Source organism: Zeus faber (genome assembly GCF_960531495.2).
Source record: "Zeus faber genome assembly, chromosome: 17".
Taxonomy (NCBI): domain Eukaryota; kingdom Metazoa; phylum Chordata; class Actinopteri; order Zeiformes; family Zeidae; genus Zeus; species Zeus faber.
This window is the reverse complement of record NC_137204.1, coordinates 17,690,039-17,705,719: the sequence shown is the minus strand read 5'-3', so window position 1 is coordinate 17,705,719 and position 15,681 is coordinate 17,690,039. Positions and strand designations below refer to the sequence as shown.

General features: G+C 44.9%; 1 protein-coding gene across 1 annotated transcript in view; it reads left to right on the top strand.

Moving 5' to 3' along the window:
* Positions 1-12,156, top strand: part of dym (dymeclin) — a 42,724-nt gene extending 30,568 nt beyond the window's left edge. The window contains exons 15-17 of the mRNA XM_080017388.1: positions 2,564-2,746; positions 4,566-4,679; positions 10,139-12,156. Of these exons, the coding sequence (XP_079873514.1) occupies positions 2,564-2,746; positions 4,566-4,679; positions 10,139-10,288 (447 nt within the window). The 3' untranslated portion in view covers positions 10,289-12,156. The remainder of the gene's footprint in view (positions 1-2,563; positions 2,747-4,565; positions 4,680-10,138) is intronic.
* The last annotated feature ends 3,525 nt before the right edge of the window (positions 12,157-15,681 follow it).

The following is a 15,681-nucleotide window of genomic DNA, read 5'->3' as shown; positions in this document are numbered from 1 at the left end:
TTGTTTTTTTCCGCAGCCTTGCTGTAAGCATTATCGTGCTGTTAATTTCCTGCACGCCGCTGATAAAAGAAACTCCAGGGATTTCAAAGGAGCGGTGTTTATGATGGGGGGGGGGGGGGGGGGGGGGGAGGAGGGAGAGAGAGAGAGAGAGAGTGAGAGAGAGAGAGAGAGAGAGAGAGAGAGAGAGAGAGGGAGAGAGGGAGAGAGGAGAGAGGAGAGAGGGAGAGAGGGAGAGAGAGAGAGAGAGAGAGAGAGAGAGAGAGGAGAGGGAGAGGGAGAGGGAGAGAGAGAGAGAGAGAGAGCGCTTATTGCACACAACGCGCAGACCGTCCCCGGTTGCATCACTTTTCAGAGCGCCCCCGTGTGAGGCTTTGTGCGTCGTAACTGTGCGTCTCAGGCAGACACAGGAGCAGCAGAAGGACGACAGAGGCCGCTTGGCTACACCGCCTTGACAAAAATTTGGCGAGGTTGCCCGTTTAAGCAGATCAAGTGCGAGTAATGGATGCTCAACAGAAAGTCCGGAAACCAAGCGCAAAACAACCCCAGGAAGCTTTTATCTTTGAACTCCAACAACATACGGGTTGCTTAACAGCGATTGGTTATCGCTGCGCTATCTTAAAATACTTTTTCGACTGGAGCAGCCCTCAAAACATTATGTGCCGCGATAACATCGCACTTATTGCGTCATTCCATTTACTTTGCGTTCAAGCGTGCCACCGGGGAACAAAAGGTCCCTTCCAGTTAAAGAAGCGCAGTATGAGGGGGTAGGGCGCGGTTGCAGAATGCACAGCTCAGCTGTCCACACAGACCCATTTAAGTTTGTGTTTGTATTCCGCTGGGTTTCTCCCATTTTTGCGCATGAACATGTGTGAGAAGGTGAGCCTCGTGCGGGGACGCAGCCCGGGCGGCGTGGCTGCTGACATGTGTCATGACCGTTATCATGGCGCCGCAATCGTCTATGGCAGGGACAGTCCCAGTGTTGTTGTACATACACCCACACACACTGACATTATGCGCTCTCCATATCAGGGGAATACACCTACACTGCCAGCTGGAATATTTTCAAGTAAGGCGAGGAGAACGACTGAGGCGAACTCTGCCTCCTCTCATTCCATCATGTTCCCCATATGTGCGATATTTACAACATAGCAAAGTTCTAATGTACTCATTGCTAATACAGTAGCAGTTGAATAAGTTAACGTTCAGTATTTTGGTGTTAAAATATCGGTGGGATACAAAGTTGAAAAGCTGAAATCTCTGATTTAGCCCGTAAATATTTACTTATCGACCTACTTGCTGATAAGAAATAAGACACGCAAACCCTGTGCTTAAAATTGCTCTATTCAGGATTTTCAACATAATCCCAGAATGCATCATTTTTCCATACGCAAAAATATGAAACATTAAAGATATACGTATATATTCATCCCAAAAAATTAATCCAAATACGTCAAGCACAGTACCCTTGTCTTAAGTTATATTAATTTGCTGTTTAAACACATGTAGTCATTACAAAATCATTAAGGCATGTTTAAAAAAGAGCCTAAAATGAGCTGCCATAAACAAGTTAATTCTTCTTTCACACGTGTCTAGGATCCACACAGACTACAGCCCGTCAAGCCCACTATCTGAAGGTTTTAAGGTTGTGTTCTCCACTGCCATAGCCTCGTCAGGGCACTTTGTGGAAAAAAAACCTGTTTTGTTGGGAATACTATAAATACACTTGACGTGACTTAACATGCCCCTTTTTCTCTTTCGATTATCCTCACATTTCATTCCTGCCGCGCGGCCGGTAAAGATGGTTGTCTCTTCTCTGGTAGGAAGCAGATTGTGACATGAACTGACCTGTGATTCACAAGGGCACGACGGGTGTTCCTCACTCAGGGCCCTCCTGTCAACGACGTTGCAGCCATTTACGGTTTACTGCATTTAAATAATATATATGTTTATTTATTTGTTTGTTTATTTATCTTTTTATTATTATTTATTATTTTAGTTATTATTTATAAAAATATATATATTTTTTTAATTTAATTTTATTTTTTTCTGCAAATCCAGGTCAGCATTATGGCTCTGATATAACTATATGATTATACTCATATTAAAACGATTGTTAGTCACAATATTTTTGCAGAATTTTAAAACCAAAGGCATCTGCTTAATATTTTTACTTTTTTCCTCTTTTAATCACTGGTATTTTCGTAACAAGCCGTTGCAGAATGCCAGAAGGATACAAAAGACGCGCATTTCTAAAATACAATGAATACGCCGTAGAAATGCACAGACTGTTGGATGTGTGCTGCTGTTGGCTTCGTTGATTGCTTTGGCTCTGGTTCTTTGGTGTAATGATGCATTTGCTCGGCTGTTACAACTCCTCTACTTTTGTAAATGTGCGATTATGAGTAGCCAAGAAGTAAAGGCACGATAAGTTCTTGGGGGGGATCGGGGGGAATACAGCCTTTTTAAATCAATCGCATGCATTAACACTTAAATGTGCGGCGGGTAATATACACATACACTGCTTTTTGGGACATGTGTGGAAATAACCTTTATTTTCCTCCAGGCCCAAGATCTCAATGTCATTGAAGAGGTGATCCGCATGATGCTGGAGATCATCAACTCCTGTCTGGCCAACTCCCTGCACCACAACCCCAACCTGGTGTACGCGCTGCTCTACAAGAGGGAGCTCTTCGAACAGTTCAGGACGCATCCTTCTTTCCAGGACATCATGCAGAACCTTGACATGGTCAGCGCACACGCACGCACGCATGCACATGCACGCACACGCGGATGCTTGGCAGGTTAACAGAACACATCATTCCAACAAATGAGCAAATACTCAAAATACTTATTTGCATTTCTCCAGTAATTGTTGAAATCACTCAACAGAAACAGGAAGTCAAGTTGACATTAGTTGAACTTTCGATCACTCCATTGCCTTAGTTTTAATGCCACCTGTGGTGTGGTGATTCAGCGCAACGACCCTAAGTCCCACTTATAGTAATAATAATAATAATAATAATAATAATAATAGTTAGCTATTATTAGCTATAATAGCTATTTTTCATACACAAAATGCAGCTCAAACAGTTTCATATGAAATATTTAAATATAAGGCAGCGTGCTGATCCTACATCTGCCGTCATCAACGTGGTGTTGATTGTATTGTACAGTTGGCTTAAGAAGTGTTGATGAATTCATCAGTCCTCGGTGTCCTGGGGCACTGTGTTAAATATTCATCGAGAGTGCGCAGCTATGCCTTTGGAAAGAGTGGAGCGAGGGAGCGGAGAGGGAGAAAGCTGTCAATCACGGATGTATTAGTCATATAGAAGTACCTCCGAGACGGCTCTGAAACAGGAAGGAATGGGCCTCAGTAAAGTCTGTAGGGAGTTAGGGGTGTGTGTGTGTGTGTGTGTGTGTGTGTGTGTGTGTGTGTGTGTGTGTGTGTGTGTGTGTGTGCGCGTGCGCGTGCGGGTGCGTGCGTGCACGTCAATAAAAGGATGCCTAGAAATGTGGATGTGCATGGCTATAGGCTTCTGTGTAAAAAGAATAAGGAGTGAGGGAAGACTAATGTGCAGCTAGAAAGCCCCCCAAGCCCAGTCCCTGAAGTCGGTCCTGTACTGTAAATCACATGTTTGTGAGCAGGGGCTGCTTCCTGCTCCTCCAAATTAACCCCATATGAGAAGCTGTCAACATTAATGGAGAGATCAGTGTGAAGTGCGCACGTAAAGCTCATGCGGTCATTTGTGTATATGTATTCTCCTGTGCGCCCGCAGCCTCGGAGAGGAATTCTTAATTTACTTGAAATTTAAATAAGACTACTGAGCGTTCTAATATCAAGCATCTCGTTGGGGGCGGGACGTCGCAGGGCAGCGGGATTGCAAATCAGTTTTCCGCCATCCCCGAATGTATTCTTATATCCCTCATGTTTAGTGTTAAAACCCTCCTCATTAAGCAAAGATATGCGTAAAAACTTGTACTGATATGTTTCCTCCGTATGCAGTCCGCGGGGATACAAAGTGATCCGACATACATTAATATCTCGTAGTTGATCTTTATCGTCGAGCGGAATTAGTTTTAAAACAGTTTTTAAAACCATTGCAGCTGCGTTCACTTCTCTGCAAAGAGTTGGGCCAGCTTTCTACTCTAGCTGAGCGCTTCCTTTGTGCACCATACATCCTATGATGTCATGTTGTTCTCATCTGATCCTCTGCATTGCACCTCGTGTCATCATATGGGCCGGCTATTGGAATATTCATGCGACAGCTGGAAAACGAAAAGGATTAGAAGGACCTATGGATCTCCATGGAACCAGGAGTTGAAATCTTAAATTGAATCATATCAAGATGACGTGAGATAATGTGCGTTTCGTATGATTGAACAGCGAAGGTTCACTGAAAAAGATCTGCGCTGAGAGATACGGTCTCTCTATCCAAAAAGAAAATGTGACTTGGATTACGCTATATGCTTTTTTTTTTTTTTTTTTTTTTTTACTCCATTTCATTAACATACTGGCTCTGCAGTGAAGTTTTTATATTAATTTTTGCCTTTTATTTGTCCCGCAGGTGATTGGCTTCTTTAGCCAACGTCTGGAGCAGGCGGGAAGTGACCTGTCGGTAGAGAGGGTTCAGGAAGTCATCATGAAAGGAGCGCAGGCCCTGCCCAAGGACAGGCTCAAGGTGAAAGCACGCACGCACATACACACACACACACACACACACACACACGCATGAATGAAAGCCACGAAGGGATGGACTGGAAGGGTACGCTGACGAGGTTGAAAGAGAGGTGAGGCTGACACCAAAGATGGACGAAGCCGGGGATTGGAGACACACATTAGATGTCTGGATTCATGTGGGGAAAGGGCCGGCTTACTCAGTGCGGCGGGCGGGGGGGAAATCCGCGTCGCTCAGGTGATCGGGACGCTATAATAATTAGCGGAAGTGGTGCGGTGACAAGGCGCGGGGAATGGAGCCAGGGGGAAGATTGAGAGAGCCATTGAAACATGAGACAAAAGGCCAAAGCCCAGCCCTCATTAGCATTAATGCCCATCTTCATTCCATCTCTGCCGGCCCGCCGCGTGTGAATGCGTAATGACATTTCAAGGATATGGGAAGGGACTGGTGGGCACAAGATGCGGCGGGGGGGCATAAATCTGCCACTGTGCCTCGTTACCCGGGACTCCTGGCGGGACGGCGAGCACTTCTCCCTCCCCGCTCCCAGTCTCCTTCCATTAATCAGTGGGGGATGATATGCATCCGGCGGTCTCTCCACTCCTCTCCTCGGCAGCTCAGAAGCTTTTAATTGCATGTTTCATCATGTGTTCCATGTTCCGGGGCCCGGTGTCTGGCTGCGAGGCATTTGTCTCTCCGGCCGACGCGGAAGAGGGATTGGTGCAAGGCCACAGGGCCCCCCCCCCCTGCGCCGTCTCCCTCTCTCTCTCGCTCTCCCTCCCTCTCTCTCCCTCTCGCTCAAGTCGGCACCTTGGAACAATAACGTAGAGCTCTATTAGCACACTTTGACCCGTGTGGATAACCCGGCCGTGTCCTTCAGTGAGGGCTTTACGGACGGAGCGCGAAGGCTGCCAAGGAGATGTGATGGAGCCTGCTTTCTCGCAGGGATTTCCACCCCATATGCAGCGGCCGCCTCTGCCGGGTCTTCCGCGTTGGGGGTCGGAACAGAAAGCTCTTAAAGTATGTTCACTGCTAAAGTATAGAAGAATACTCCAAGTATAGCTTCCTAACATATAAGGCCATTAGCTTTTCTCACCCAATTCAGGACCCACTCATCTCTTAGATAAAATCCATAGGGTGATTTAAGGACGTGTTATTTGATCAATAAGTCATTAATTACTCTGTCTACGGGGGAAAAGGAGCAAATTTACTCACAGAACAAAACAGAATAGTGTTGATAGAGATGAAATGGGGTTTTCCAGGTAAAACAATAAAGTTGGGATTCGACAGTGCATCTCAAGTCTACCAGAACCCAGCCGGTCCCGGAGCACACAAGTGAAGAGGCACGCCTGCCAGTCAGTCCTGACCAAAAGTAAAAGACAAAATATGTTGTCGATTCTGTCTTCCCAAACATCCCAAATTCCACGTATTTCCAGTGGCCCGTGACTTTGAATCGCGTGCTTGTTAGATGGGTTGGCAGTGATAGCGTGGCTCCTCAGCCGGATCCTTGGCTTTGTAGATATTCGGTATCTGGGCATTCAGAGGGCATTTCAAAAAGGCATAGCAGCAGTTTATAAAACATTCTGACAAATTTCAATAAATGCACAAAAAGTGTTTGCGGTTTGTGTGTGTACGTGTGTGAGAGAAGATTGTGTGTTACTTTCCGTGTGCGTAAAAAGCGTGTGTTTAAATTTGCACCCTGCTCCCATTCTTTCATTGTTGTGTGCCCCTGTCTTGGCTGTAGCAGCAGAGGAGAGAGGAGGGAACGGAACACGGCGTTCCGAGCGCAGATATGAGGCCAGACAGCCAGACTGTGCTCAGGGGCGTGGGTCCGGCCGGCCGGGAACCGTAGCTGATAGGTGACTCTGCAAAAGTCTGCCCAAATAGCTGCCAGGCCGGGGAACAAAGCAAACAGGAGGAGGAAACGGGAGAGAGATGTGGGGAAATGCAAAGCTTGTGTTCGGTCCAACACAGGAAGACACAATATAGACAGATAGAAGGAGGGATTAAGATAAGTGTGTGTGTGTGTGTGTGTGTGTGTGTGTGTGTGCGTGTGAAATGTGTAATCGAGGGATTTGTGTGGGTGTGGGCATGGGGGAGAAGGGACTGGTAATACCCTGAGGAGGGCAGGAGGGTGGACTTGGAGCCTGGTTGAAAAGCCAGTCTGGAGTGCGTTCAGGCTGCATCTGTAAATATTTTTTCTACAATTCGGTACGATTTTACAATCCAGAGTTAGGAAAAAAGCCATGGAAAGAATTAATACAAAGAAATGTTTTAAGGGACTTGATTGCCATGTACAGTCCACTGTAATATATTTTCTTATGGTCTGACGTGATATTTATATTTTGCTAATGGTCCAGTGACTATTTAAAAAAGTAAAAATACGGACGCGTATAATAATAATAGACATGATTCACATGGAAAAATGGGAAAGTGAAGTTGTTTTTGGATTGAAAATAAGCATTCCTCGTCCGTGGTTTATGAACATCATAAGGTTTGACAAGCTTATATAGTGACCGGGCTTTGTCAGATGGCGACACGGCCAGACACACACACACACACACACACACACACAGATACACAGATACACACACAAACACATCTACAATGGCTAGATAATACAACTCATGCATTGTGTCTAGCCAACACAATAGTGGTTGTGTATGGTGGAGCGTCAGTAGTGTGGCATATGGCCTATGACCCCATAGCCCTGTGTCTGCGTTGATGTGATACTGATAGTGCGGCTGTGCTGAATAGGGCTATCCATGACTCAATAGGCCCGACTGTGACCGCCGCATAAAGCCCCTCAGTTGGAAGAATAGAAGAGGCTTCATGGGCTAGCGTCTGTCTTTCACTGCAGACCTATTAGTGTGCATGTACGTGTATAAATGTGGGAATATAATGAGACACTGTTGTATTATTGATGACCGTCTTTTTCTAGCTACCTGCTGTTAGGTGGGCTGCCGATCAAGCTTGGTCTGGTGGTTATGATTACACCGGGCTTTCCAGACTTGCCCGAACTAATAGTGCTGGCATTGTGCATCTTTCCATACAGAGCTTAATTCTTCTTTCTTTCTGACTGACGTTATTATTGCGCAGTTATTATAATTATCCTGTTTGAATGTTTGATTACTTGGCAACTACTTTTGATCCTTGCTTTTGTTTATGGTTACATAAGCCCCTTTCCCACTTGCGCTGGAAGCCGTAAATCTACTGGCAATGTTCTGTATTGCAGCCATGTGGGAAAAGGAGCCAGTGTCCGTGTTATGTAAAAGTCGCTCCGTAAGTTTCCTCGCTCTCGACCTAGTATCATTTGGGAAAATGCCGGCTCATCTGTGAATGGAAGTGTGTGGAAATTAAACTTTGCCGGAGAGTAGGGGTGGAGCCGAGTCCAAATAAAGCACAAATAGTGGGTTTCACAAATGTTTTTTTTTTGTGGAAATATTTCAAAAACTATTTGTATAATTAGACACAAACACACACACATTTAAATGTTCTTCTTTTTCTTATTAAAAATGCTTCTCAGACCCTAGATGTGTCTTTTAGGGTTAGGGGTGCAGTGCGGTGGCATCGGGCACAAGCGCTTCACTTGCCCGCCGACTGCACGGAGCCGGAGGGATCGACCGGACAGGGGATGGAGAACGGGTGGAGAACATTCCTTCTCGGAATAGAGCGTGTAGGACAGGGTTAAAACCCATGTCCCAACCCAATGTCAGGGCCAGGGTTATTGTGTCCGGGGACAAGGGCTCAGTCAGTGGAGGGAAGAGCCTGTTGGGCGGTGAGACAGTAGTATCCGTGTATCATTCAATCAATTCATATCCCATTTGGAATCCAAAATCAAAATTGGAAGTTTCTGAAATGAAACGTTGTGACTCCCGGTGTGCTCGGGTCGTTCATGAACGACCCGATTCTTTTGAACGGTTCAAAGTACTTAAAAAAAAAAAAAAAAAAATTCAAGTTTTACAGTTTTATGTCGTTGTTTGTTTAAGTCGCCGTCTCCTCTACTGTTTTGTTTCCAACCACACTGGAACCATGACACGCCCCTTTCCCGACGTGCTCTTGACGTCGAACGTGACGCTTTAACGGTTAAAAAAAAAAAAAAAAAACTCACGCAAGCATTCCGTAATGTATGCGTAGCAGTGATCTATGTGGGAACAGATTCCACACGGAACTTTTCGATGTAAGTAGTAGTGGCAATGACTACCCATTGCCTTTGCTGGATATTTTTTACCCAGCAATGTTAGGGATTCCATGTGGTAAAAGGGGCTATAGAGGATTTTACATACAGAATATACGTTCCTGCCCAATTATGAGGCATGTGAGACCTGTCAAAGAGTTCAGATGTTACTCAGCTGTTTACTGAGCTAACTCTTGGCCCCCGCGATCCCCTGATAGCAGTTGTTTTTGGGATAGTGCACCCTGAGTTGGCTCATCCAAAATACCAACAAAAGGCAATAAGCAATTGCTAATCTCACGGCCCGCCCCCTCATTCATTTTAATCCGGTTGCCTTTCACCCGTCGGAACGCAAGGTGCTATTCCATTTATAACTTGTACATGACAGGGTTTCTGTGAAAAGTGTTGCCAATTCTGTAAGTGGAGACCAGGTATTGGCAGTTTTTTTTAAATGTACTTAAATATCCTCATTGTTACTTGCTGACATCTAAAAATAGTGGTGAATCTACTCTCTGTTTCCTGGAGATCTACTGGGTATCTACTATTTCCAAGGCATCTCCAGGAGCTACGCGATGAGGCTGTAACCTTGATTTTATAAGAATTATCTTCCCCTTTTTTGAGGTGTGCAGGGGCGGGGCCATGTTGAATTTCCGTTGTACCGTTCCGCCGTGTGGAATAAATGTTTGAAAAAAAGATGACTTTCCTGACATTTCGATTTTTGTTCATGTTCCATTGGTCAAAATGCTGTTTCTGAAAATAAAAACAAATGATGTCATTTGCTGTAACGCTGTGTCCACCCACTCGATGATTACCCTGTCCTGAGTACTCAGGACTCCTACTCAGTGTAAAACAATGGCGTCGGTGCATCCCCACCGGTTGCCTGCAGGGTCACGGGGGTGTTAAAAGATCAGCTGGCATTTTGAAAAGGTCAGCGGCGGAGCCAGAGTGACTCCAAGCCGTCTGTAAGCAGACGAAAGCAGATCTTCTAGCTACGGTAGCTGCCGAGCAACCGTGAGCCCAAGCACCTCAAGGCACGTACCGCGTCGAGCTCCGCGCGTCGGGCTCCCCCCCCCCCCCCCCCATCACTCAAGTGGTTAACGCCGATTTCGTATTCAAGCCTCCTAGAGCATTTTCCACATTCTCCTCTTAATTGCTTCATTATTTTGAGATGGAATCATTTGGATTAAATCTGCTTTGAACGTGTGTGTTCGTTTTCCCCGTACGCTATGGTCTAGTAATCATCCCCTTTCTCTGTGTGTCTGTGTGCGTGCGTGCGTGCGTGCGTGCGCAGAAGTTCCCAGAGCTGAAGTTCAAATATGTGGAGGAGGACCAGCCAGAAGACTTCTTCATCCCCTACGTGTGGTCCCTGGTCTTCAACTCCGGGGTTGGCCTCCACTGGAGCCCCCAGGGCATCGAGCTCTTCAGCATGGACTCTGGCTGAAACACCCATGCAATAGACTGTGTGTACAGAGAATGCCTGATACGGTGTGTGTGTGTGTGTCTGTGTGTGTGTGTGTGTGTGTGTGTGTGTGTGTGTGTGTGTGTGTGCGCGCGCGCCTTCCTCTTTATATGTGCACGCTGCTTGGAAAGTGCCTCAACCTTGTACAGATTGCTATTTTGTTTCTTTGAGGGAATTCAGCACAAGCTTTGAACCTTCACCCCCCTCTCCCTCATCTAAAACCCAAGCGTTGCGTTGTTCTGCCGGGCGACCCGGCGGCGGCTCCTCATTACACACAAACACCCGCCCTCCCCCTTTGGCGAAACCTGTTTGGAATAATAAATAAGGTGAGCTTGGATTGCATGTGCATAAAAAAAAATAATTAAAAAAAAACAACAACTTTACTTATTGCATTATTATATTACTTCTGTGAAACTGGTGGAGCTCAGGACGCTGGGGGCGGATTACCCTCCCTACTTTTATCTCATTATGGAGAAGAGGTCAACTATAACAAATGCTCCTAGTGTTACTCCTTCATTTTCCTTTTGGTAAAGTTTCATTTACCACCGCACTGAAGCTTGGCAGAGGCTGATAGAGACACAGGTACTGGCATTCTGTTATTATTATTATCATTATTATAGCAGTATAGGTTTCATACATTTCACGGAAACTATTGAAATCAAGGTGCAAATACCTCACAGATCTTTTTTTTTTTTACAGCACACTTCTCTCCGGCGGGACACGTTATTCTCTCCGTTTTTCAACGGCGGCGTTCGTTGTCACGCGTTCGTTGTCACGCGTCCGCGGACGTGGACGGGCTGACGGGAAGCCGTGTCGTTTATTGATTTACGGCCCGGTCGCACCTTTGTTTCGGTTTTTTTTTTTTTTTAATTATTATAAGCGCGTGACCGTCGGCAGGGCCTCCGTCTCTCCCCGGGCTTCTTTCCAGCGTTTGCTCGTGCGTACACGTCGTGTTTTTGAGTAGCCTAGTACAGTCACTATCGGAAGTCATAAAAAATAAAATTTAAATTAAAAAAAACAAAAAAAAAACGCATCTTTTTCGTGCATTATCATCCCTCTCTCATTTTTTCGCCTTATTTGCATGTTTAACTCGAGGCTTTTTTGTGTTATTTATTTCCATCCGTTATTTACAAATTTAAGTGGATCAGCGGCAAAACGGTTGACCTTTTGTGTTTTACCTTGCAGTAAAGTCCCTGAGTATTTATAGGTTGAAATAAAAACGTGTTCAATTAAAAGACACCCAACTGTCAAAAGTTTATTTAGGGCCATGGGAGGTTATGGATAAAAGCTGCTTTTCCCTAACCTTTCATTTTGAATGTTGTTTTTGTTATATATTTAATCGGGGGCGCAGACAACAAAGGACATTCAGAGGAAGACGAAGTGAATGTGTGTGAACGCAAGGTTTTTGTAGCCATAGAAACGCTTAAAAAAAAAAAAAAAAAATTTAAAAAAAAAAGGTTCTGCTTTTTAATAAAGGAAAAAGTTTAACTCCCCTGAGCTTCCTATGGTAGCTTGGCTTTGTTTCCATCCCAAATAATCTACCAAAGTACATGAGCCGAGTTAGCACCCAGGATCCTGTTCAGTTTCAAATAAAAAATAAAAAGGCTATGGGTTAGATGGTTATAACAAAGTGGCCAACTACTGTGTGTGTATTGTATTTATTTGGCTTACGGGAAGATTTTTGGATGTTGACTGCAATGATTTCCCACTGCTGGCCCGTCGTCAGACTGTACTGGACTTCTATTCCACTCTGCTTTCTTTCTTTCTTCATATTTTTACTCGATAGAAATATTTTTCAGTGAACTTCCAACAATTTTTATTTCCACAGCAAATTCACAAAATAAATAGAAATCCATGAAATGTCATGAAGTGCGGCCTTTCTTTTTTTATTTTTTGCATCACAGAATTGTTGAAAAGTTGAAAAGTCTCCTATTGGGTTTAAATTGTTTCGTATTACATTCATGGCTGCAAGCTGTGGCAAGAGCAGAAATTAAGGCATGACACTACTTAGGGGGAATACAGTTTATGGCACAATGGTGCCCACTGTGTGGCGAAGCTCACATTTCCCAAGGGAATTTCATGCCTCTTGTCTCCGTTGTATTGATTTTCATGGCTGAAACTCTCACATTCACAAGGACAATATAATTGATGCAGCTTGATGTGGGGAATGGTCCATTTTGAGTGCAGGGTCATTAGTAGGTTATTATAGTAAAACACCACGCAATAAGAAAAGCTAACCGTTGGGTCTCAAAGCATCTCCCCCCCTGACTATCCCTCTCTCACTCTCTCGCTCTCGCTCGCTCTCTCTCTCTCTCCCCCCTTTTTCTTTCAGCCACTCTCTCGTTCTCTCAACGCCAGCTCATCTCATCTGGGCGATGTTAACACCAGATGGTCGGGGTGAGGTGTTCACAAAGTGGCTTGGCCCCTCCCCGTGCTTATATGCCACACAGGGTCACCTTACCGGTGGCTCTCATTTCAAATGACAGCCAGAAGATGAATGGACCGGGGGCCTTCTGCCACGCGTAGTTTATTTATTCTAAAGGGTGGTTCGCTCCCCCCCTCAAGGTTCAGGTGGGATTACATAGTAGGCCACCGTGGGGTAAATATAGATCCCAGGGCAGCGGTTGTAGCCGTTGCAGGTACACGTCTACAAAGTGGAGCAGCGGAGGTGAGCTCGCCGGAGTGGCTCTGCCCTGGGACCCCATTGTGATACAGCCCATTATTATGACAGACTACCAAGGGAAAGTCTTTACACTCAAAAGGTTTTGCAATCAGGTCGCAAGAAAAAAAAAAAAAAAAAAAGATGGAAACAAGCTCCGGTCTGCAGCATACAGGGAGAGAGTACTTTGAACGTTCATTAGAGACGGTGAAAGGCAATTTAGGCTTAAAAGTGAACAATGCGGGCGTTTTAATTGAACCTGTATTTAATTGCGTCCGTTTCGCGAGCTTCCTTTTGTCTTTGTGATACAGTAGATATGAGCTTTTGAATCTAGATGACAAAGCATATACAGTACATTCATATTTTAAGGGTGTGTTTGAAGGAATTGAATATGTAAAACTTTTTAAGAATTTAATTACACAACAATTTTGAATTGATACTTCTTTCAAATTAGAAATGTTAATGTCGCTTGACTGAGTACAAATCAATTGCAATGTTATCAGTAATAATAGTTATAATAATAATAATAATAATAATAATAATGTTCATTATGAGACTTTAAACTTCCATAAATTGTGCACACTGTTTAGAATTTAAGTCGCATGAATGACACTAGAATGAAGTAATCTCTCAGCAATTGTAAAGGATACTTGGCTGGATTGAGATCAACTCAACTTGAAACACATGCTGCTGTTTTAAAAGTATAAAAGTAGTATGGACTTGAACAGAGAATATTAATAATGAAATGACATTTACCAATGTGGGCGTTTGCTCTCACAGGATATCAGATGAGGAGAGAGGGAGGGACTCTTTTCTCTTTTTAATTAAAGTTGTTTTATATTTATCGCTGTAATCTTTGCTATCAGCTTCCTCTGTGCTTTTTTTTCATCCGATTTCGTGCAGGGTGGTTCTGACGGAGTAAGCCTTTTTAATTGCATATGCATGACCCTTGTCTGGAGGCAGTCACTGTGCCAATAAAGTATTGGAAAGGCCAGCACTGCCATGTAGCATATTAATCATCTCTTATTTTTATGATTTTGTTTTTACCTTGTTGCAAGCTGTTTCCCCGACATCTACAATATAGAAACAAATAAAATAAAACCTCTAATGTAATAACTACCATATGAATAATCCTAAAATAATAATAATCCTTATATCAATAATAGTAATTCATATGTTTAATTTTGAAGAGCTTTGCAAGAAGCCCAAGGAAAACTTATGAAAGTGTAATGAAAAATAATCATGTTAATAATATTAATATTATTGATAATAATAACTTTCATTTGGTGCCTTGAAAGAAACCTGAGGACACTTAAAAAGTGAATAAATAAAAAATAAATAAATAAACCAATAATGACAATAATAATAATGTTTCACCAAGACTTGGTGATTGGACCAAATTAATAGAAAATGTGCCCTTGCCTCTCTTCACTGGGACCCAGTAGGACCAGCACTGGGGGTCTGAGGGTCTGGCGGACTGAGGGTCTGGGGGACAGGGATTGGGGCACTGGGGGGGTCTGGGGGACTAAAGGACTGGAGGTCTGGAGGACTGAGGTGCTAAGGGACTGGGGGTCTGGAGGACTGGGGGTCTGGGGCACTGGGGGTCTGGGGGACTAAGGGACTGGAGGTCTGGAGGACTGAGGGCCTGGGGCACTGGGGGTCTGGGGGACTAAGGGACTGGAGGTCTGGAGGGCTGAGGGTCTGGGGCACTGGGGGTCTGGGGGACTAAGAGACTGTGGGACTGGGGGTCTGGAGGACTGATTTGCGTGTCGTTCCCTCACCGCTTGCAGCCCGACAAAGCCTCTTCCCTCCCTGGCTGATTGCTTCCAGACCGCCCTCAGAAGCGCCGCGGCCGCCGCCTGCTTTGCTCTGCGCTCGGCTCTTGCGCGGCGCCAGCAGGGAATCCTGGAACAATGGGGCTGAGCTATCGCCTGCACCCCTCCCCTCCCCTCCCCTCCCCGGCCCCGACCAGAGCAGTCCTCCATCCCTGTGCCCTGCAGCCACACTGGCTCCCTGACACCCACGCTGACACGCTGCCTAAAACCCCCGCCCCCGCCTCCGCCCCACCCTACTGTCTGTCTAGAGAACACAATTAGGCTACAGAGGAATTCCTCGCACCCCCACACGCTGGGGGGGGGGCAGACCCCCGTGAGTGTCTGTTGCTCCACAAAGCTCTGCGCAGCGACAGATGTTATCTGCTGCTCTGGGGTGTGGATTGAAAGGCTTTGCAGCGGACGCGCTGTTGTTTTACTTTACACTTTGTATGTTCTTTCCAAGGGAAAAGATGGCTCTGTGTGTTTTTGCTCGTTTGTATTTGTCGTTATGGCTATCGCTATTTTTTGCATGTATCATTTTGGTTGATTTAGTGTTTTTTTTTAATTTGTTTGTTTGTTTATATGTTTGTTTGTTTATTTATTTATTACATCTTTAGCCTTTAGAGTCTACCCCTTTTCCCCCCTCACTTCATTGCGATTAAATTGTATAATATGTGACAAATAAAGAATCTCCAATTATTATTGTTGTTGCTCTTGTTGTTGTTATTATTGTTCCTTTGGCGTCACGCTATATAAATAAACTTCTTATCGTCTGGACTCGTGTCATCACCATTTGGATGGATCGCGGATCACGGCTCCGTGGGTAGAACGTTGCCGCAGAAGAGGCTGATAAGAACCAGCCCTGCGCGGCCAGAGGGCGGCAGCAGTGCGTTTTCATCTGC